The sequence below is a fragment of the Crinia signifera genome, chromosome 1 (assembly GCF_055691185.1).
Source record: "Crinia signifera chromosome 1, ASM5569118v1, whole genome shotgun sequence".
NCBI classification, from domain to species: Eukaryota; Metazoa; Chordata; class Amphibia; order Anura; family Myobatrachidae; genus Crinia; species Crinia signifera.
Genome location: NC_139217.1, coordinates 193,915,400 through 193,939,427, shown reverse-complemented (window position 1 = coordinate 193,939,427; position 24,028 = coordinate 193,915,400). Strand labels below are relative to the sequence as shown.

General features: G+C 39.3%; 1 protein-coding gene across 2 annotated transcripts in view; it reads left to right on the top strand.

Moving 5' to 3' along the window:
- The window catches only part of GRID2 (glutamate ionotropic receptor delta type subunit 2), a 1,102,902-nt gene extending 1,102,068 nt beyond the window's left edge, over positions 1–834 (top strand). The window contains exon 17 of one of the 2 annotated variants that reach the window (XR_014472933.1): positions 283–418. Coding sequence is in view for 1 of the 2 variants with exons in the window: in XM_083179104.1 (XP_083035230.1) it covers positions 283–705 (423 nt within the window). In the remaining variant the exon portion in view is untranslated. Of the gene's footprint in view, positions 1–282 lie in introns of both variants that reach the window. The other variant, XM_083179104.1, reaches the window with a different exon arrangement.
- Positions 835–24,028: the final 23,194 nt, after the last annotated feature.

Sequence of the window (24,028 nt, the reverse complement as noted above, 5' to 3'; positions counted from 1 at the left end):
AATGTTAGTGTACTTTGAGGACTAAGGTCGGGAAACACTCATTTAAACTCACAAAATGGCTGTTTGTAGGTGACAGGTTTTCTAATTTCTGGTTGTGGAAATCTGATTAACGTTTGAGCATCAACAAATTTTTTTTTTTTTTAAAGCAAGGTAAAAAAAAAGTTTAGTTTACCTTTACATATGTGGCTATATCATTTAGTAGTTGATGTCTGGATAGGCCCAACATCATATATTTAAGGTTCCTACTGAATACTGTGCATCTCCCTCTCTTTTCTCCTCCAGGATGACAAAGAAATTGACCTGGAACATCTCCACCGACGTGTAAACAGCCTGTGCACTGATGACGACAGTCCTCATAAACAGTTTTCCTCATCATCAGTTGATCTAACACCTTTAGACATCGACTCATTACCAACAAGACAAACTCTGGAGCAAATTAGTGATTTTAGGAACACTCATATAACCACTACAACCTTTATACCAGAACAAATACAAACTCTAAGTCGTAACTTGTCCACTAAAGCTGCCTCTGGTTTTGCATTTGGAAATGTGCCTGAGCACCGAACTGGCCCTTTCAGACACAGAGCACCCAATGGTGGATTTTTTCGAAGTCCAATTAAAACTATGTCGTCTATTCCATACCAGCCAACTCCTTCTCTAGGGCTCAGCCTTGGCAATGACCCTGACCGAGGCACTTCCATATGAGCTTTAGAGAGTCTACTCACTGTTGTTGTTTTTTGGACTCTCCTTAAAAGGATCATCTGTAAAATTATGGGACTAACATGGATGTATTTTTTTATATCCAGAATATTAATAAAAAAAATTGATTCCTTGCTTTTTTCCCCCCAATTATTTGTCTGTAAATGTATTTTAGAAATTCTAAATTCACTGCATTGTCTCAATATTTTTAATTATTATTTTCTGTTACTTTTTGAATACATGTTTATGTATTTTGAATCACCCTCTGGTTTGACAGATACATCTGCAATAATTCAACTTCCTTGCATATATTTTACTAAATCTACTGTATACTCTGCTGCTGCTGTGTCCTAAGTGAGGACCAAAGGCCAATCCCGCAGTATAGAAACAAACCCTATTCAGCCCGCAAAAAAAAATGCAATTTTGTAGGACTACAAAAAGCCATTTCGATGCCAGTAAAGAAAACATTTTAGACATGTGTTTGCACTGTAGCAGTGCATATGTTATTTAATCAAGTTAAATGTTTTTTTTTATGTACAGTTTATGGGTGAAAGCCTGAACAATCTCAGTTACTTGTATGTATGTATGCCAGTTTATGCACACATATGTATATATATCTATATATATATATAGATATATCTATATATCTATATATATATATATATATATATATTCTGTATAAGATAGTACATGTGTGAATACACTGCGGGTAGTATGCATAACAGTGTATGCATACATATGTGAATACATTTTGTGATTATTATGTATACCATTGTATGCATACATATGTCTGTATACATGGTGGATAGTGTCAAAATCTGGCTAATGTTGACATTGTCTGTTCCCTGGAAGAATACGAGATATGCTTGAGTTATGAATGCATATTGTATTTCTCTTACTTTCAGTTTATAATTAAGAAACATATGTAAAATCCCAGGGCTGCTTTGTCACCGTCTAAAACAGGGGCTGAGATTTAAACTGCAAAAATGGAAAACCTCATTAAATGTAAATGCTTCTAAAGGTGCATACACACTGTTCAATTTTATGATCAATTCTTCATTTTGGCCCATTTGAATTATAGTGGTCAAAATATCTTTCAGTGAGTATCCTGCCAGTTGTTCATCAACGTGGTTCATTAGCCTATAAACTGTAGCTAGATTTTTCATCTTTTGTCTTTCGTCAACATCTGTTGTCAACATCTTTTGTCCAGGACACTGGGTTCAAAGGAAATTGGTCATCAATGTCTTTCAATTAAATTGGTCCAATAAATCTCATCATAGTCAAAAACATTTTAAAATGTAAACATATTGTACTTTAACCAAGCTTACAATAACTGGTTAATGTCAACATTATCCAGAGTTCCAACATAATACATAACATAGAGACATATGGGACATACAAGCATATGGGCGTAGATCTGTACAGGTGTGAGTAGAAAAAAATATTATATCTCATACAATAATGCTTTAGTAAAAAAAAAAAAAGAGGTTATATACAACAGAAAAGTATATTTAAAAAGTTATTTACAATATCAATTATATTTTGTTTTTAAATCATCTGTCATAAAACACTTAATATACAAACATTCCTATATTGTATTGCAATCTATTGGTCATTTAGAAACCAAGATTAGACTCTGGTGTTTTATGGAATATCATGCTTGTTTGATTACTTTAGTATATATATATATATATATATATATATATATATATATATATATATATATATATATATTTATATATATATATATTTATATATATATGTGAGCTCTAAAATAAATGATATAATTACACAAGTTTATTTTGGCTATATAGAAAGTTAACATACTCTATAAAAGGGGTTCTCAGGAGTGGACATGATAGCTGTATTTCATTTTACTTTCAACCATAGGGGAAGATTTTTAACACGTTATGTTCTTATTGCTCGTTACAAATTATAAATCGTGTTCCTGCTCCCGGGATTTAAATAATTACAGTTAGGGGCTGATTGGCTGGAGCATCCTTATAATTTGTAATGAGTGTTTGTTGATAAATCTCCACTTTAATTCTTTATTTCCTTTATGTAAACATGAAACGCAATCTGACGTTATGCGCTAGTTTCTGTTAAAGACATGGAGACTGAATGCTCAAGTTTGCAAATCTAAACTATGCTATAAAAGTTACATGAGCATTACTGAGCGGCCTTAATTAGTAATAACATACTGATATGTATGATGAAATCAGTGTAAAGAGAGTATTATCATTCTTTCTGGTTGTAGCCTAGGCTAGTAACTGGACAAATGAACTAGAAAGTCAAATGATAATGATACACTAAAATAATTCCTAAATCCCAATGCAGTAATGTTTAAATGTAAGTTTAACCCTTTGACTGCCGATACGTCAAATTGTCAAAAAAGGTGTAAAAATTGCCAAGCAAACATATTTATTCATCATAATGATCTGGGATGTTTACCTTATATAGGAAATGTCATCTTTTTTTTTACACAACATTTTTTATTTGAATTTATATAACAAATGTGAGCATCGCTGGTATTCTTAGCAGATATTTTTCACATCTCTCACAGAGATGTTGGCACTCAAAGGGTTAAATAAAGTTTAAATATAGAAATCAGTTTTATGGTGGACACCAGGGGTGAAATGTAATAGGATGAGAGATTCAGAAAGTGAGAGATTTGGTAAGAAATCTCCAGTTTTTTTTAAAGAGGCAACCATTTACACTGCAAAGCCAGTTTGATGTTGAATTGTAAATGGTTGCTGCTTGAAAAAAAACTGGAGAATTCTTTCCAACACTCACTTTCTGAATCTCTCATCCTATTACATTTCACCCCAGAAGTCATAAATATGCACTTACCGCATAATGTTAGCTAATTATTGAGACTGAAGTTATATTTTCATTACTAACAGTTCTCAGTTCAGTTTCATTATTCAGTTCAGTTCAGTTTCAGTTCAGAAACAGTTCAGTTTCATTATTAACTGTTAAGCATGTTATTGCTCCCAACCTCAAAAGCTTATTATTGCTCCCATCCCCAGAATTCATAAGTTTAAATCAGACCAGTAACCACTCATCTTCATCTTAAATACAAATGGTATATCTGCATACCCAACATTCTCATTTTAGAAATTGGGGTGGCCCCACGGCCAAAAAGGCGGCATGGTCTGTGCGAAATGGGATGTGGCCTCATGTGGATGTCCTGCTTGCAGGTCATGCCCCCATTTTACATAACTACAGGGCATTGCCAGTGCTGTGTAAGCTGCTGGCCATGCCCCCACCCCCTCTGCCTCTTTGAGTAATATATATTCCCCGCTGCCCCTCACCACCACAGGACACTTTGGCCCCAGGTGGGCCACAGGATCATACTAAAAAGCAGGACAGTTCAATCATTTCAATCAACATAATGGCAAAGTTTGCTGCAGGGAGCCTGTCCAGCCCCACATTCAATCCCAGCCATTTTTGCCAGTAAAACTGCCGGGATTATCATTTGCAGATCTAGCTCTTTGAGAAGCAGAATCTTCATTGCAGAATCGCCCGCTAAAATCGCAGCTAAAAGATGTGGATTCACAGGTCAATGTTTTCTGATTTTCGGATTGCTTTCTGCAAATTGGAAAAGAATGAAAAGAATGTGAATTCCGTCTATCGTCCACAAAAATTGAACCCTTTAAAAGTATTACAAGTACAAGAGCAGTTGTTTAACACAAAATGACAGGGAGAGGAACATTTTTGTAGATGTTTTCCCTGTATTGTCACTTAAATCAATAGAAGTCAGTCATCCGGGCACCATCCTCTGTCACAGGCAGCGAGCCATCCCAGAAATTGGTGGAATCTGTCCCAGCTGTGTGTGAGTGTGTGTGTGTGTGGGGGGGGGGGGGGTATAAGGGGCAAGGGGTATTTACCCAATTGTTCCCATATGGGTCACACCCCTGGTACAGTCACATATATATTTACTTAAATATGTTTCAATTACTGGGATGTGTTTATTATTTTATTTGTCAGATATAGATATACTGATCATGTTATTAGATGTTTCAAATGATTTTTAAAGGATAATTCCATATACATTTTTTCAGCCCAAACTTTCATATTTGTTAATACAAAATACTGTAGTACTTTCAAGTTTTAGATTAGGATATATACCAATACCTGTAAAGAATTATTGGTTATTTAGGTTGCTATGAATGTCAGAAACTGTTATGCAAACTTAGAACTGTGTAGCCAATCTCCTTCCACCTCAAACTCCATTGTGTGGTCTCTTCTCAGATGTTAGCTTTATATATGATTCAAAAACTACTGTAGTTGTTATAACTGGTTGAATGGCAGCATTAGTGGTGTAACTATGCTGTGGCAGCCCCCGCGGCAGCTGGGGGAGCCAGCGCCAATGGGGGTCTGCAGGGCGCCAAGTGTAATGAAAAGAGTCCAAGCTGCTGCTGCTGCAAGGAGCAGCAGGTCAGCGGTGTGCGTCATGCTCGGCAGCTGGGCTGTGCTCATATAGCACACACAGAGTCTATTGCCTGCCAGAGCCGATCTACTGCAGCTGCTTCATTTACCTCCCGCGTCCCCGTATATAGACACTTACGTATATATACTACATACCCTCCAACATGACCCATAGCATTTGGTACACAATGCTCTGTTCCTGGACTTAGCTCTTAATGTATGAGTGCCGTCACCTGAGTTGAAACACCCTTCTCGTCAATTACCTAGTTCCACACAGGTGATGGCAATCATACATTAAGAGGGAAGTCCAGGAACAGAGCATTGTGTACCGAATGTAATGGGTCATGTTGGAGGGTATGATAATATATATATATATATATATATATATATATATATATATATATATATACTTATCCCCGGCACTCTATCTTGCCCTGGTGCCTTCCTAAGGTGGACTAGTGACCACTGTATATGCTCCTTGTAGTCGGCGGCACTCAGGGACTCAATAAACCTTTTAGCTTGGTGAATATTTTAATCTACGTTTCGGGGGTTCTAGCCCCCTTCGTCAGAAGGGGCTAGAACCCAGAAACGTAGATTAAAATATTCACCAAGCAAAAAGGTTTATTGAGGTCCCTGAGTGCCGCCGACTACAAGGAGCATATATATATATATATATATATATATATATATATATATAAATTCTCCAAAAAGTCCGCACTCAAAAATCCATCCATATGAGGGAGTGCTCCTACAGATGACTGAACATCAAAGTATATCGTAGATGAAAAGGACACTCACCCTGTACATAAAATGCAAATAGGTTTTTAATCCATCATAATAGAAAAAGCTGACATACCATCGACGTAACGTGACATTTCGGTCTTACAAAGACCATCATCAGGATTCAATACAGCTTGGTTATAGCAACCATCAGACAAGCAACCATGCATCCATCTTCCTGGGGAGGATACAGTGTATCCTCCCCAGGAGGATGGATGCCAGGTTGCTTGTCTGAAAAGATGTCGACTGCTTCTAACTATCAATTTATAGACTGTGCTAGATAACTGAAAAAAAAAACATAATTGGTTGCTTTGGACAACTTCTCCATTTTTTTCTCTCAAAGGTTTGATACAACTAGAATTCACAGCTCCTTCAAAAGTTATTTCAGGCGTATTAATAATAGAATGTAAAAAAATCACACCAACATTTATTGGGCAAGTAATAGCTTTATATTATGGGTATTGTTATTTAAAGATGGAATTATCCTTTATTTACTTTTGATTAGTTTGGCTTTATTTTGGTATCCACATATATATTTGGGCAGTTATCACATGCAGAAAAATTACCTCACACAACTTGGTTGATAGTATCAGTTACAACATGCAGCAGGAAGATACTAGAATTTTGTGTTGTAACCCAATATTGCAGATTTACATGTGTAACTGCAAAGGGCTTTTGGGTATTTGGGTATTAGGATGGATTACTTATTAACACTGAGCACAGAACACAAATGTGTTTTAATCCAAAGTAACCAAACATAGAGGCTGATGCTGAGTTGCATTTACTATAATCTGTGTCATGTAAAATGAGTAATCGGTTGTGTGTACTGTATGTCTAGAAATCAGCCACAGGCATATGAGCGATGTAGAGTTATCAGAATCTGATGTTTGCGCCCTTTTGTGATTAGACCTTGCTTCAGATTGCCAATTCACCTCTGAAGCTGACAGTCATTTCTCATCTGCTTATATTATACGTTTGTGAGTGTATTTTAGCATTTGTTTACATACGAAGGAGAGTCATACCTGATGTATTTGTGGGGTTGTTTTCTAATTCCATTGAAACTTAACAGTGAATGTATATTTTTCATGCGAAAAATTTGTGTGTAAGAGTATCTGGTGCAAATTCTACCGGTGCATCTTGTGAGTTTCTTACTTTAGCTATGTGCACCGTTGCGGTTTTTCTAATGTACGCATTTTACACCTGTGATTTTGGAAACAAATCAGTTGGAACTCAGCATCAGCCTTAATGACACATTAGCTTTCATTGGTCTAACTTCCATTAGATCAAAATGAATTTCAGATCAGTTGTAATTGGTGAGGAAACATTTGTTCTATTTGCACTTTGTTACTAAATAAGTAATTATGTGTCTCTTTGTAATGCAGTAAATGAATGATAAGGTGACAGCATTGATTGTGTTTACTTGTTACATGCAATTTATTTTTTACCTGTAAAACTACTAATATCAGTCTAGAGTATGTCTGATTATTTAGGTTATATTATGCATCACATTTTGATTTGGAACCAGGCACACACATGCCCTTAACAGTTGAGTGAAGTCTGGGAGAAGTTTTTCATCTTTATACAGTACGTTTCACAATTTGCTTTAGCAAAATGTAAAAAAATAAATAAAAAATAAACAGTATATATATATATTCTTCATACATATTTTTGATGCTGGTTCTCCAGGGTGCATCTTGTACTGTCAATGCTTTTGTACTAAACCTTCAAATATTGTCTACTGTGTAAGGCAGATCTGTTTCTATTCTAATCATGCAAAGGCCATTTTGTTTCTAAGGGTACAGGTGTCTGAAAGCATGCACATCTTGTCTACCCTTGCGACATACTTTGTCTCATGCATATTGGGTTTTAAAAATAAATAAAAATAAAAATATATTATAAAGCTATGTAGAGACATGCCAGATGTTGCAGTGAAATTTAGCTAAAAATAATTAACTGTTAGCCATGTACAGTATTTAAAATAGGCCTATTTTGATGTTTGCCTATTTAAGAATAAAAATACAGAAAAGATTTTTGGAGGCCTCCGTTACAAGTGGCAGAGCTTTCTGTGTATAATTTGTCTAAATGATTTGTCTAATAAAAATTGTTTTCTATATTGCTTCTCTCATTTTTTAACTCTACATCATTTTTTGTGAATCAGAAAACTACTGTCTAATAGGCAGATCCAGATTTAGATTATTGATACCAGTGGGTGCAAAACACACAATTTATCATATAATACTTCGCTAAGCAGTTGCCCCTCCTAACTGTATTATTTTTCAAATATTCCCCAAGTGTATCATATACTCTGACATATGGTAAGGTGCAGGGGACCACATAGAAGAGCAAGACAAGCAGTGCTGTGCAGTACACAATAATATATAACATAGAAACAAAATGAAAGTATCTATTTTGCTGATTTTGTCTTAATACAGGTTGAGTATCCCATATCCAAAATGCTCGGGACCAGGAGAATTTTGGATAACGGATTATTCCATATTTCGGAATATTTTAATATTTCAATTATGTATTTTGAAGTATCTTGCATGTATGCTGTATAAACACATAAAACACACACAATATATATTTTATTACCACATGAAATGCACACAAATATATTTCATTTGTTCAAAAAACAAGGTTTCAAAACATGAAACAAAATTTGTGTACAATCCCAGATATTGATTTTGAATGCCAAGCAATCATTTTCTTGCACATATATAGTGCCAGTTACATATCATGTCACCAGTAGTGCTGTTACAAATGTCCCCAGTGAGTTTTTAGCAAAAAAAAATTATTTTTTTTTCACTTTCTGGAATGTATGGTTTTCGGAATAATTCGGATAACGGATACTCGGATACGGGATACTCAACCTGTATTTTGAATTAACCTTTCCACAAGACTTCAAAAAATGAAGGTGGTATGGGCAATGTAAATATCTGAAGTGAATGTCTGTGAATAGATTCTGGAAAATCTATGGTCTCACCGTGTGCTATACAATTTTTAACCCTTTGAGTGCCAACATCTCTGATAGAGTTGTTCAAAATATCTGCTAAAAATGCCAGGGTCGCTCACATTTGTTATATAAATTCAAACAAAAAATGATGTGTAGAAAACATTATATTTATATGGTAAATTGATAAATTCACTTGGCACTCAAAGGGTTAAGCAATTTTTTGGCAACACTTTGGTATTTATTTTCTGCTACAATAAGCATTATCCTATCTGCTAAAATGATGCAACAGTATTTTTTAGTCAATATTAGATGGAAGTTGAATTATTTACATTTCATATTAAGCAAAAGGGGCCCCAGAATGACATAGCATTTCTTGGTGCAGTCTTAGGGGTACATTTACTAATAGTCCTGTTGAGTTAAGATTGTATTTTTGGCTGGCAAATGCATATTAATTTAATTTAATACACACAAGACACAACAGAGTTTGCTCAGATACTAATAAAATTCACAGTAGAACAGACATGTATGAATCATTGGGCAAACTTGGAATGACTTTCTTTAGGCACCACTACAAGATGGAAATTTAAATTTTTAAAATAAAACAGATTTAGGCTGGCACCTTTTTAAGAAGGATGCATGGTAAGGTCCATATACACTAAAAAAATAAAGAGTTCTCCCCAAGGCCCCCAAAGAGCTTAAGCTGAAGTTCAGTGGTTTGTCCTGCATTCCTGGGCAGTGGGGGCTGAATTCCTAGCCATTAAATGTAAAATTAAGATTTGTTAATGTGTTTTACCTGTGGAACTGCAGGTACTCGGAGAACTATAAGTACCAGTATACTGGGTATTAAAGGGGACTCTGATACCCAAATAAGTTTGTCCCAGTTGCCGGGAGGCAAGATAAATATTGGTGCCCCCCACCCAAAATCTCAATCAGCAAGGTGTCTGTCTACAGTAAGACAGGTCATGAGTTCTAATATAGGGTGTGACACTTGCAAAATGATTTTAGGTGGGGGAGTCAGCCATAGAAGTGATATTGATGCTTTCAATTAACTGATTCAAACAGGCAGGGGAGGAGAGGTGCCCCCTTGGGGGCAGGAGCCCAGTGGCAGATGACTCCATTGTCTCCCAGAGTTATACCTCTGCTGGTACCTGTAGTTTCACCTGTAAAACAAATATTGCAATAATGACAATACAAAAACCATAAATGTAAAACTTGAATAAAACATGAATGCACAATTACATAAATACACTCACATACCTAAATCACAAGTAGCCCTTCATCTTCTACAGTAGTAATCCATAGGGTACCTGTAAAAAAAATTCATACACACCTAAGTCAGTGTAGATTAGTCCTCTTCATTCCATGTAGGAATCTAGGGGTAAAAACATAACAAACTGCAAAGTCCCAAACCACACATAGCCACAGGGAACACTATAAACATGGCCCCGGACTGTGGGATTACTTAACTGACTATTAGAGTCCCGTAATGGGGCAATGATTATCAACTAATACCAGAATGATAGAAAGAATAAATATGGGAAAGGCTTGGAATAACTCATGAAACTAAGCATACATACATGCTGAAAGTAGTGTGATGACATGTGCCAGCATGTCTTCAAATGGCCCTGGGTTACTAGTATTTATTGCTGATGTGGCAGAAGACAAAAGCAGCCAGATGAATTCTGAAGGTTATAGAGATATAGGGGGAAATATACTAAGATGTGTATTCTACTTCACATGTGATGTTGCTATGGGAAACCAATCAGAATCTACTTCTTATTTATTTAGCACCCTCTAGAAAATAGTGGACAGGATCTGATTGGTTGCCCATAGCAACATCACATGTAAAGTAGATTAAACATCTTAGTAAATTTCCCCCATATTGTCTGCTTAGATTCAGTCAAAGTCAGCAAAGTTTATTGGACGGTGCTTCACAGTACAGATGGACAATGACCCAAAACATGGGTCATTCTGCAATGACCAAGTCAATACCCTAGTCTCAACCCCAATAAGTATGCATTTCACTTGCTGAAGCCAATACTAAATGCAGAAAAATCCACAAACATATGACAAGTGAAGACATCTACAATAAAGGCCTAGTGAAGCATAAGAAAAGTAAACAGCCTTTGTCAATGTCCATGTGTTCCAGTCTTCAGGCATTCATGCCGGCAAAGGATTCTGGACAAAGTATTAAAAATTAACATTTTATTCAAGATTATGTTATTTTGTACAATTACATTCATGCCCCTGAAAATAGGGGACTGTGTATACAAACTGCTGCAACTCCTGAACATTTTCTATTATAATTTTGTAAAACCACTTGAATTAATGTTGAAAGTTTGTACTTCATTTGCATTTTAATTATTTAAATTCATGTATATTGTGGTGGCTTACAGAGCCAAAAGTAATAAAAGTGTGTTCATATATATATTGACCTAACTGTATGTCCTAATTAAAATATCTTATTGTTATCAGAAACCTGCAATCCACGATTTGCTATATGACACAGTTGAATTTCCAATGTTCTTGAGGATGGGGCTTCAGTTTGCATCTGAATAATGTATCTTTCTGTATGATACCCCTTTCACATTGCAGCTGTAACACGGTATATTGCCGTTTTTTTAGTGCTTTAAAACGGTTCCAGCTGCAATGTGAAAGCTACATTGTCAATTTACCGGTTACAGAAAACCGGTATTTTGACACGTGTTAAAAGCAGGAACCTACACGTTTCTGAGCCGTTTTCCCTGCAGTCTGAACAGCTCAGAAACGGTATTTGCTACAAATGATAACCACACTTGATCCCCGCCCACAAGCAGGAAAAAAACATTTTAAATGACATTGGGCCTTATTTTGGTTCATTCTTTCTGACAAAATCCTTCTTAGATGGACAAAACCATGTGCACTGCAGGGGGGGCAGATGTAACATGTGCAGAGAGAATTAGATTTGGGTGAGTAATTTTGTTTCTGTGCAGGGAAAATACTGACTGCTTTATTTTACACTGCAATATAGATCTCACTTTGAAGTAAAACCCCACCCAAATCGAATTCTCTCTGCACATGTTACATCTGCCCCACCTGCAGTGCACATGGTTTTGCCCATCTAAGAAGGATTTTGTCAGAAAGAATGAACCAAAATAAGGCCCATTGTATGGCTTTCTATGGGTGAAACGGGTTGAATCTGAAAGGTACAAAACAGTATTTAAACTGCAATATACCTTTACATCATGCAATATGAAAGGGGTTTAACTGGCTTTTGACCAGTTTTAAGACACGTTGAGAAAATCGGGTTGAAAGCAGGTTTTTGCAATGTGAAAGCAGTATAAGAGATAGATGCAGCTTCTTAGTGGAGAGGGAAAGGGTCTGGTGGGCAGTCGCCTTAGCTTCTTCAACTACAGATCTGTGCAGTTTGTGTCAAATTGACATTTCATATCAGTTGGAGCAGCAAATCTGTATATAGTGACATGGATTTGCTATTGGCAGTAAGTAAAGACCATAATTGTTTTCCTCTATATAGAGGTTGGACATCCCTTATCCAGATATCCCAAAACAGAAATATTCAGAATAGGTAGGTAGTAGGTTTTAGATTTTTTTTTTTTTTACATCCACCCACTCCCCCGCACCTTTTTTTATACTCACCTTGTCCCCCAGGTTATTCTAATCACTTTTATAGTCAAAACTCTGGAGCAAAAAATCTATGGCAGGGGAGGCAGTGCCTCACAAGCTACCTTTTCTGCACATCTCTTATTAAAACTCAGCGAATCTCCAGCAGTACACTGAACGTCTCTGGTTGCTGGCACACCCCTGCACATGTGCAACGCATTCTTGGGACCTGGGATGCCACTAAAGATTCATTTGATGGTTGCTGTGGATGCCAGGAGACACCGTGGAAATCGGGGGACAGTCGGGGGACCAACAGGGGACCAGGTGAGGATATAAAAAAAATATTCAGAAATCTGGAATAATCCCTTACCCAAAATGCTTGTGGTCACGTAGATACAGTTATCTAGAATATGTCATGTTAGTGACACAATTGGGGATGATTGGGCATTGCATAGACATCTGAACAGCTGACTGTCATTTTTTGTGGTATAAGAATAGAAAAAGTTCAAAGTCACTCCTCAAGCGCCAAACAAAGTCCTGCAGCTGTTTGTCCTCATTCGATAGTACAACTGTATACTAGCCAGAAAATTTTGAAATAAATCAAATAAGATTTGTGAGGCTTTCCCACAGCGCTGGGCCTTTGGAATCAGTATAACCAGGATGATTCTTTATTTCTACAAGTAAATGCAGTCCACTCCTCAAGAATTCAAAAACGATTTATTAAAAAAAAAACGTGAAAAACTCCACACTAAAAAATTCCACAAGAAAATGGCTTTCATGTACCATAAAACATGCATCAAAAATATCACAAAAAAGTATAAAAAATATATAAAATTTATGAAATATCCAAAACAGTTCCTTTTACAACACGGTTACTGCCTCCTAGGGAAATTGGTGATTTTTGGATGACACAAACCAGACCTTTTCAGGGAGACTTATGATTTTGTAGAAAAAAGCAAATATCCCATAGGGAAAGTTGTTATTCCCGGGTGTCTCCTATGGGCCCCTCTCACAGTCACCTCTCCAAGGTTTGGAGCAAAAGATAGGGAAATATAAAAGGAGACCACTCTCACCCTTCTGCTGTATACACTGTTGGGGGACTTCTCCTTGGATTGGGGGCGTCACGGCCGACCACACTGCCACTGCGGGTGTCCGTGCGGCCCCTCTCCTCTGGATGCCGTCTGCTCAGGGAAGCTGTTTTCTCAGAGACTGCTCTGCCACTGCAGTCTCTGGATTCCCCTGCCTTCCAGTGTGACCGACTCCACTAACGGTGAATGAATGCAGGAGCTGGAGATGGTACCAGAACCGTCTCTCACTGCGGTGCGCTAGGTCTCAGCCGGCTGTAATCAGCTATGCGCCTCCTGCTTCCCCCGTATCTGGTAGTCGGATAACTTGCGGATGGGTGGTCTATGCGGGACTGTCCATGCACTTGTCCGACCTCAGTCTCACAAGCGCCGCTCAGCTACCCGCTTGTAAGTGCTCTCCTTCTCCTCTCCCACTAACACCTTAGATCCTTGTCTGCGATTGCAGTAAACCGATCGGGGAACTCCAAGCTGCTGCCGCCAATGCGTTTCTGCCCTCTCTGGGTCTTTATCAAGGCACAGCTGGAGTCAGCGTCTCCTAATTATTTATACCCTCCCTGAAAAAATCTGGTCTGCTTGTTCCGGGGCAAATCCATGCATGTTACATGGTTCTCTTAAAGGGCCTTATTTTGGTTCATTCTTTCTGACAAAATCCTTCTTAGATGGGCAAAACCATGTGCACTGCAGGTGAGGCAGATGTAACTTGTGTAGAGAGAGTTAGATTTGGGTGGGGTTTTACTTCAAAGTGAGATCTATATTGCAGTGTAAAAATAAAGCAATCAGTATTTTCCCTGCACAGAAACAAAATTACTCACCCAAATCTAATTCTCTCTGCACATGTTACATCTGCCCCCCCTGCAGTGCACATGGTTTTGTCCATCTAAGAAGGATTTTGTCAGAAAGAATGAACCAAAATAAGGCCCAAAGTGAACTCACTTTATTAATTAGGTCTCTGTTTTAAGTTTCCTACTCGATCCACATGTCTTAATACCCCAAAACACATTGATATCACAATTCATTTAAAAAGATACGACATAAAATCTCATAAGATAACAAAAAACATCACCTACTATAATTTGTTATAAACAACATATGAAAAATATATATACATATTTTGAGGCAGTGATGGCATACAGATATATCGTGGGGGAAAAAGCAATCAAACATCATTACAAGAACCACTTCGTTTCAAACTCTCCATTTAACCCATTGGGTTGTAGGGTATCTAATTCATATATCCAGCACATTTCTGCGCGTGCTAGATCACCCATTATATCCATTTTCCTCCAATTACCCTTTATACAAAAGTTAAATTGGCTGACCGGCACTCCCCTCAGCCGGGCAGCCAATTTCGTAGAATAAAACGTAACTGTACAAAAAATGAGATATATCTAGATTAAGTGATGGAAGTAAAAAATCAATTTCTGAATAAAGGGTACGATAATGATGCATTGGATAAAACACTGGGAGAGGTAGATAAAATTGATAGGAGAGCCCTATTAGTAAATAATAAGAATAAAAATAAAAAGGATTGCTCAACATCATTTATAACCACCTACAACAAGGACCACAAGGAAATAGAAAAAAAATAAAAAAAGCATTGGGGTCTGCTAAAAGCTGACCCGATTTTAGGTAATCTTGTTTCAAACAAACCAGAGATAATCTATAAGAGAGCCCCTAATGTAAAAAATTGGGTTGTGAGGAGCGCATCAGCCCCTAAGCATAATATGCTAACGAGGATTTAAAGTAAAGGATTTTTTAGATGCGGGGTATGTGCAGGTTGCAAACATTGTAAAGGGTCTGAAGGGAATAAAATGGATACCTTCATGTCAAACGCAACGAAAAAAACGTACAAAATGGAACATTTTGCCACTTGCAACAGTCAAAATGTCATCTATTTAATAGAATGTGCGTGCAAGAAACAGTATGTGGGAAGAACTACAAGACAATTTAAAATAAGGTTAAGAGAGCACTTAAACAACATAAGAAAAGGTGTTGAGTCCCACTGCATGTCAGCCCATTTTAAAAAAGTACACCAATGTTCCCCCAATGACATAATAAATTTTAAAATAATCGATTCTATAAAGGGTAATTGGAGGAAAATGGATATAATGGGTGATCTAGCACGCGCAGAAATGCGCTGGATATATGAATTAGATACCCTACAACCCAATGGGTTAAATGGAGAGTTTGAAACAAAGTGGTTCTTGTAATGATGTTTGATTGCTTTTTCCCCCGCGATATATCGGTATGCCATCACTGCCTCAAAATATGTATATATATTTTTCATATTTTGTTTATAACACATTATAGTAGGTGATGTTTTTTGTTATCTTATGAGATTTTATGTCGTATCTTTTTAAATGAATTGTGATATCAATGTGTTTTGGGGTATTAAGACATGTGGATCGAGTAGGAAACTTGAAACAGAGACCTAATTAATAAAGTGAGTTCACTTTAAGAGAACCATGTAACATGCATGGATTTGCCCCGGAACAAGCAGACCAGATTTTTTCAGGGAGAGTATAAATAATTAGGAGACGCTGACTCCAGCTGTGCCTTGATAAAGACCCAGAGAGGGTAGAAACGCGTTGGCGGCAACAGCTTGGAGTTCCCCGATCGGTTTACTGCAATTGCAGACAAGGATCTAAGGTGTTAGTGGGAGAGGAGAAGGAGAGCACTTACAAGCGGGTAGCTGAGCGGTGCTTGTGAGAGTGAGGTCGGACAAGTGCATGGACAGTCCCGCATAGACCACCCATCCGCAAGTTATCTGACTACCAGATACGGGGGAAGCAGGAGGCGCACAGCTGATTAAAGCCGGCTGAGACCTAGCGCACCGCAGTGAGAGACGGTTCTGGTACCATCTCCAGCTCCTGCATTCATTCACCGTTAGTGGAGTCGGTCACACTGGACGGCAGGTGAATCCAGAGACTGCAGTGGCAGAAAACAGCTTCCCTGAGCATCCAGAGGAGAGGGCCGCACGGACACCCGCAGTGGCAGTGTGGTCGGCCGTGAGGCCCCCAATCCAAGGAGAAGTCCCCCAACAGTGTATACAGCGGAAGGGTGAGAGTGGTCTCCTTTTATATTTCCCTATCTTTTGCTCCAAACCTTGAAGAGGTGACTGTGAGACTGTGTTAAAGGGCCCCATAGGAGACACCCGGGAATAACAACTTTCCCTATGGGATATTTGCTTTTTTCTACAAAATCATAAGTCTCCCTGAAAAGGTCTGGTTTGTGTCATCCGAAAATCACCAATTTCCCTAGGAGGCAGTAACCGTGTTATAAAAGGAACTGTTTTGGATATTTCATAAATTTTATATATTTTTTATACTTTTTTGTGATATTTTTGATGCATGTTTTATGGTACAGGAAAGCCATTTTCTTGTGGAATTTTTTGGTGTGGAGTTTTTCACGTTTTTTTTTTTTTTTTTAATAAATCGATTTTCTATTCTTGTTTGGAATTATTAAGGCTCTTTGGACCATAGGTGTGCGCACGGGGGTGTACCCCTAATGACCAGTACACCCACATCCAAACCTCTTGCTGCTGCCGCCTCCGGCCTCCAACTCACAGCCTGCACACACAGTCTATCCATGGCAGCACCTCTAAAATGGCCACCACCTTGAAGGAGACCGACACTAAAGGTCCTGCCAGACCTCTAGTGTCTGACAGAAGAACACAGCACACCCAGATCTACCCAGAAGTGCAGATTCCGGGAATGCTGGTCCGCTGTTAGAAAGGAACCGTCTGGGCAACAAGCATGTACCCTCTCTCCATCCTGGGAAACAAGCATGTAATTCCCTTTGGCAATGAGCATGTAAGTCCACGTGGCAACGGGCATGCAAACCACCCCTCCCCCTTACAAAGTGAATACAACTCCCCCGAGCAATGAGCATGTAACTTCCCCCCTGACAATAAGCATGTAAATCCCCCATGGCAACGAGCATGTTATCCCCATGGCAATGAGAATGAAACCCCTAGCAAGAAGCATGTAACCCATGACAATGAGCATATAACCTTTGGCAACAAGCATGTGGGTAAGCAGCACTTACAGTATGTGGCATAATATGTCATAGACATTACGGCATGTGGTATCATTTGTAAAGGGCAATACAGTCTGTGGCATAATATTTAATGGCCATTACGGTGTGTGGAATTATGTGTAATGGGCATGACTGTGTGTAACCTCATGTGCAATGGGCATTATGGTGTTTGGCATTATGTGTAATAGGCCTTACAGTGTAAATTTTTTCAGCACACCTTCGCTGTGCACTGTCCCTATTTTTAGTGTGTGTGGGGTAATGATTAAATCTGAAGCCACAATTTGCATAAATAAGTCACCTAATATTTACTTTGCATTGATGCCCATTAGTCTGTGATAGACACGCCCAGTAGACGTGATAAACACACCCCTCCAATGGTGCTCCCCCTAATCAAATGGGCTGCACAAAACCTATTCTTAAGTTCAGACTCTTTTCCATTATCTAATGGACCTTGTGCTGTTTCAGAGAAACATTGAGGGTGCTTATGGTTGTATGTGAATAGTGGAAATTTCTGTATTTTGTGCATCATTTCAGGAGGCTCATGTCGAAAAACACCTGCTTCTCTCTCTGAGAGATTTCCAAAATATCTGCTAAAAATGCCAGTGTTGCACACATTTATTATATAAATTCACATAAAAAATGTTGTGTAAAAAAAAGTATATTATATTTCCTATATAACGTAAATATGATGGATAAAAATGTTTTCTTGGCAATTTTCACACCTATTTTGACAAATTCACTTGGCACTCAAATGGTTAAGTGGCAATGAATAAGTTTATGAGCTGTTTTGACTGATCAGTAACACGTCCACAAGATACCGACCAGCCGATACTGGCAACATCTGCTAGGTGGTTGTGGAAGGGTTATCTCTTCTTTGGGCTAAAAGTAATATTTCAAGGTTTTTGCACTTTGCTGCTGAATTTAAGCAATATTCTTAACCTTTTTTTATCATACATTTCTCATCTTTCTTAAACATAGACAGAGTCATGTACAGCATACATTTTGAAGTGTTGCCTTTTCGCTCCAATTTTATCTATGTCAAAAAGCCCTTTTAAGGACAGCTCCCTTCATCCCAAATCTTATTCATAACCACACAGTATGTTATTAGAGTTTTAGATCCCATATAAAACTGGGCATACACATGAACTCTGCCATTTGAAATATTCTGCTAAACTTGCAGTTTTGATACCAGTGGTACTGTATATATAATATTTTTTCAACTTAGAATCTGCAAAGCAAGAACAGAACAAATAACTTTGTAATCATTAAGGTAAAAATGTGGCGTTTGATTCATGTTTGCAAGTACGTGATTTTGTGATTGGAACAAATGTATTTATATATTTCTCTGTGCTGCTTTTGCATGCAGCCCACAAATGTTAGACTGTTTCATTTTTTGCCCTGCAAATTAGATTTTGGAACCTGATTGCTGATGGACAATTTAGTAGAGCCCTGCCATCAGACAGATGCCACCCAGACAGAGTGAAAAGCTGCCTCATGCAAATCTGCGAATGGTGTGCGAAAATCTCACTGATTAGCTGCTATCTGCCAATCCATGTGCAACTCACTCACCATCAAACGATTTATCCACTGTGTGCAGTCTGTACGTAACCCTGACCCTTCCACAAGTGTGCGATGGAAACAGGCTGATCAAGACCTGAGATGATGTTACAGACCTTCCCTGAACATGCCTGGGTATGACTACATTTTTCTTGACATACCCAAAATATTTCTGGGTGACACCTACAAATGACAACTTCCTGTTGATCAACTTGCAAATGGCTTTATGATCTGAGCGCATGCCCAGTCATTCCATAATCAATTGCATTGCAAATTATCACAGCAGAAATCAGGTCTGAATAACCCCCACAACCCATCCAAATCTATATGTCTCTGCACCAGGAGTTAAAGTGAGGGGGAATGGGGTGGAACTGAGTTCCATCACCTCTAATGGTAGGGGAAACTGAGTTCCACCTCTACCACAGTCCTGAACAGTAATTCTAACAGAAAAGCCTGTCCCAGCAGCTTCTTCTTCTGGCATGGTATATGTGATGTCATACCATCACCGCCGTTGAAGTGAATAAGTGCCACTAATTGGAACAGGCTCTGTGCATGCTGAAGACAGGTGAGAGGGGGCTGGAGGGACACAGGGAATGAAGCTGCTGAGGGGCATGGACAGAGAGCTGCTGGATTGAAAGAGACACAACTGTGAACATTATGTGTGTAAGGGGCAATGCTGTGTGACTTAATATGAATCAAGGGCACTACATGTGGTGTAATGTGTATATGATTGTGCTACTGTATGTTGTAATTTTAATTAGACTTACTATTATGTGACCACACCCCTTCCTTGTGGGACCATTATCGCCAGGGCTGGTGCAAGGTTTCTCGGCACCCTAGGCAAACTGTTAGCCCAATGCCCCCCCCCCCCCCCTTCCCCCACCATCACCACCAAAATGTGGTCACGCTAGGCTATTTTAGCATTTCCTGTTCCCAATGTTTAAAGGGCAAAATGCACCCTGCCCCTTTAGCAGTGCCCTGCTAAAACAGCCTGCCCATGCTGTCATCATGTGTGCATCCAGCATCTTGGTTAATGAGTATGCGGGGGCAGTAGTGGTTGGCTGGGGGGGGGGGGGGGTACGATTATTTTGGGGGGAGATTCTGTGATGCCCTAGGTCTGTAGATTATATAGCAATATTTAGAAGATATTCTGTTGGTACAGTGCAAAGACCAGGTTTTATATCGCCAATGAAATCCATTTTATCAAAGTTAATCCTATATTACAAACATTTAAATATATTTACTGTTGAACAAGATTCTATGGAACTAGGAAAACACTTGAATGTAATAGAATATGTTCTAGTCACTTAATGCAGACTACTCAAAGTGTTTTGTAGGAAAATCCCCACTGTATGGCTAATAAGAACGCTGGACACACAGTAGCTGCTGGGAGAGGACTGACAGGCACTGATTTGTACTGTAGCTTATGAGACGCACACTGACCAGTGCTAGTGCAAAACTGCATGGCTCCAGACTCTGTGGTACTACACTTGCTAGCATGCAGCAAGTGGTTTCTACCTGTGTTACAGCAGGCAGGGGAGCAGCGGAGAGCTGTCACACACTGGCTCACCCTCCGTCCTGTGAGTGGCCCTGGCGCTGCGATGATGTCATGGTGCGCGCAGTTCAGACTTGGGATAAAGCAGCGTGAGATGCTCCAAGCGGCAGCGAGCACAGTGAGAGGAGAGGCGACTGCCTCAGAAACACAGCGCTCCCTGTCACTGCAGCACCACTGCTACTAGTCCCTTACCACTGTCAACAACCCCTTACCCACTGATACTAGCCCCTTACTACTGGCTAGAGCCCTGGGGAGGGGCAATGAATGCTACCCTGTCCTGCTAGAGCGCTAGGGACTTACTTTCTTCACTGATGGTAGTGGCCTGGTCGGCTGGGATAGTTAATTAGTGGGCGGCTGTATCTGTCTTGGTCCGCATCGCTTCAAAAGAGCTCAGAACGGTGCCGCCCTCTAGTGGCCGGCGCCCTAGGCAAATGCCTTAAGCTGCCTAGTGGTGGCGCCAGCCTTGATTATCCCTTTATGGGATGTAGGGCACAAATTCCACCACCTCTCCTGGACCACTTTAAGCCCTGCTCTGCACATATTACACAGTGCAACATGGTTTCAACCCAGTTACTTGCTTCTTTGCTTTACTTACAAACATTATTAAGGTCTCTACCAAATGCAAGTCAAATGTTTTTAAGTACTACACACAACAATCAAATATTGTAACCACATTGAGTAGGAAGAGATAATTTCCTGATAATTTACTTACTAGTCCTGAACTGATGCCAGTACTTCCTAGCTATACAGCCTTCTGCTATATATTTATGTATAAATTACAATGCATTTTCCATCCACCCAAGACTATCAAAGATCCATGTTGAAATGATCATTAACTTAAAAGTCCTAATATTAACAAAAGTCTAAAGAAGCTGCAGGGCAGGATTAAGCCCTTGGGGCCCAGGGAACACAAGCCAGGTTCCTTCTTCTCTTCTCACCGGATAATGCTTGTCATACATCAGACCAAATTTCCTCCAACCATTCAACTAGTTGGTTGGATGGAATAAAAACCTGGTACTGGATAGGAGCAAATGTAATTTGTAATCAAGCCATTTGTTTCCCAAATCGGAAAATTAACAACAACTATCACTCAGACAATGTACTGTAGTTGGACCTATTTGATTTAAACAATTTCACTGAATGTTTTTGTCCAAATTGCTGGGGGAAGCATGGATGAAGCTGATGAGGTGGTTTCCAGTAGAGGGGGCAGTTTCTGTCACTTCGGGAGCCGACCTGCGGTAGACGGGGGTGGGATGCTCGTTTGGTGGTTGTGGGTGCTGGCGGAGGATGGCAGTAGCGGCAATATTGCAACCAGCTGGGGAGATGGGGGAAGCTATGATTGGGTGCCGGTGCGCATTTCACTGACCTGCAGCATGATCCTCTCCTCCTGCTGCTGCTCGCACTGGTCTCCACTGGTGACACAAGTAGGCTGACATTGCTGGTCAGTGTCCGCCTACTTATCGATCAGTTGGTGGAACTTTCCCCTACACCAGGACAATCAGTTGGGTAAAATCAAACAGGTTTGATTTTTCCCAGCTAGTTGGAACTACCATTTGGGCCATTTATCAATGTTTTTGGTCATGTGGGAGCAAACGGCTGATAATTGTTTGCTCCCACACACTAGAAAGATTATCATTTCAACAGCCAAAAGTTGTCTGGTTGGAACGATATCTTTCTGATATGTGGGCAGCATATGGCCCAAATATGACACAGACACACACAGCCAGCAACAAGAGCCATTGGGGGAAAGCCTAACTCTGCAGGTGGAGTGAAGACTCCAGGCTGTCGGGTGGGAAGGCTCTCTCCCCACTTTTCAGGCAGCACCACTGATTCATACAGTATAATCTCCAGCCCCTGCTGCAGCAGCAGAACAGAGGCTGGAGAATGCTTGAGTAGGGGCAGAGCAGATCCAGCAGGGGGTCCTTAAGACAGGAGGCCTGAGTCTATTCACCCCCTGCCCCCCTCCTTAATCTAGCTCTGGGGTACTGTACAAAGCAGACACCATGCCTTCTCAAAATTTTCTGGAAAAATGAATCCAAGTCACAACACCAATATCTGCAGAACAATTCTACTGGTAAGAGAGAAATAATGTATTTGCAAGTTGGTTTTGTATTGACAGATTGACTTATTCTCATCAGTATTTAGTAAGGGAGAGCAGACTGTGGAACGAACATTTACCACAAACGGGACAAATAAGCCAGATCTCATTGTGGATTTCACGCCAAAAGAAATAATACTGAGGCTAAGCAAACTCAAAACAAATAAGTCACCAGGGCCAGATCGGATTCATCCGAGGGTATTAATGGAATTAAGGGATGAACTAGCTACCCCCCTACATTATATCTTTAGCAAGTCACTATCGTCAGGTATAGTACCAAAAGATTGGAGAATAGCAGAGGTAGTGCCAATATTCAAAAAAGGAAAAAAGGAAGATCCCGCTAATTACAGACCCGTTAGTTTAACATCAATTGTGGGTAAACTATTTGAAGGATTTTTAAGGGATGGTATCCAGGAATATTTAGATCATCACCGTCTACTCAGTACTAACCAACATGGGTTCGTGAAAAATCGTTCATGCCAAACTAATCTACTAGGGTTCTATGAAGAGGTTAGCAAAAACCTCGATAATGGAAATGCTGTAGATGTGATTTTCCTAGATTTCGCTAAAGCATTTGATACTGTCCCACACAAGAGATTGATTAATAAAATGGAGAACCTAGGATTGGGTGAAAATATCTGCAGATGGGTAGGGAATTGGCTATGTAATAGAGAACAAAGAGTGGTTGTGAATGGTGCCGTATCAGATATGATACCGGTACTAAGTGGAGTGCCCCAGGGTTCAGTTTTGGGGCCCATTTTGTTTAACATTTTTATTAACGATATTGGGATAGGGTTACTCAGCAATGTATCCATCTTTGCGGACGATACAAAACTTAGCAAAGTCATCAAATCACCAGAAGATGTCACCATGCTTCAAAATGATCTTGCAATTCTAGATGAGTGGGCAAAAAAATGGAAGATGAGGTTCAATGTAGATAAATGTAAGGTTATGCACCTTGGGAGACACAACCAGTGTGCAAGTTACAACCTTAGCGGAGAGGAACTGGGTAATTCCATACTTGAAAAGGATCTAGGAGTCCAAATAGACAGCAATCTAGGATGTAGTGCCCATTGTAATGTAGCTACAAAAAAGGCCAACAAAATTCTGGCATGTATTAAGAGGGGAATGGAAACTAGGGACTCAAGGGTAATTATGCCACTATATAAAGCATTGGTGAGACCTCACCTAGAGTACGGAGTACAGTTCTGGGCCCCACACTATAAAAAGGA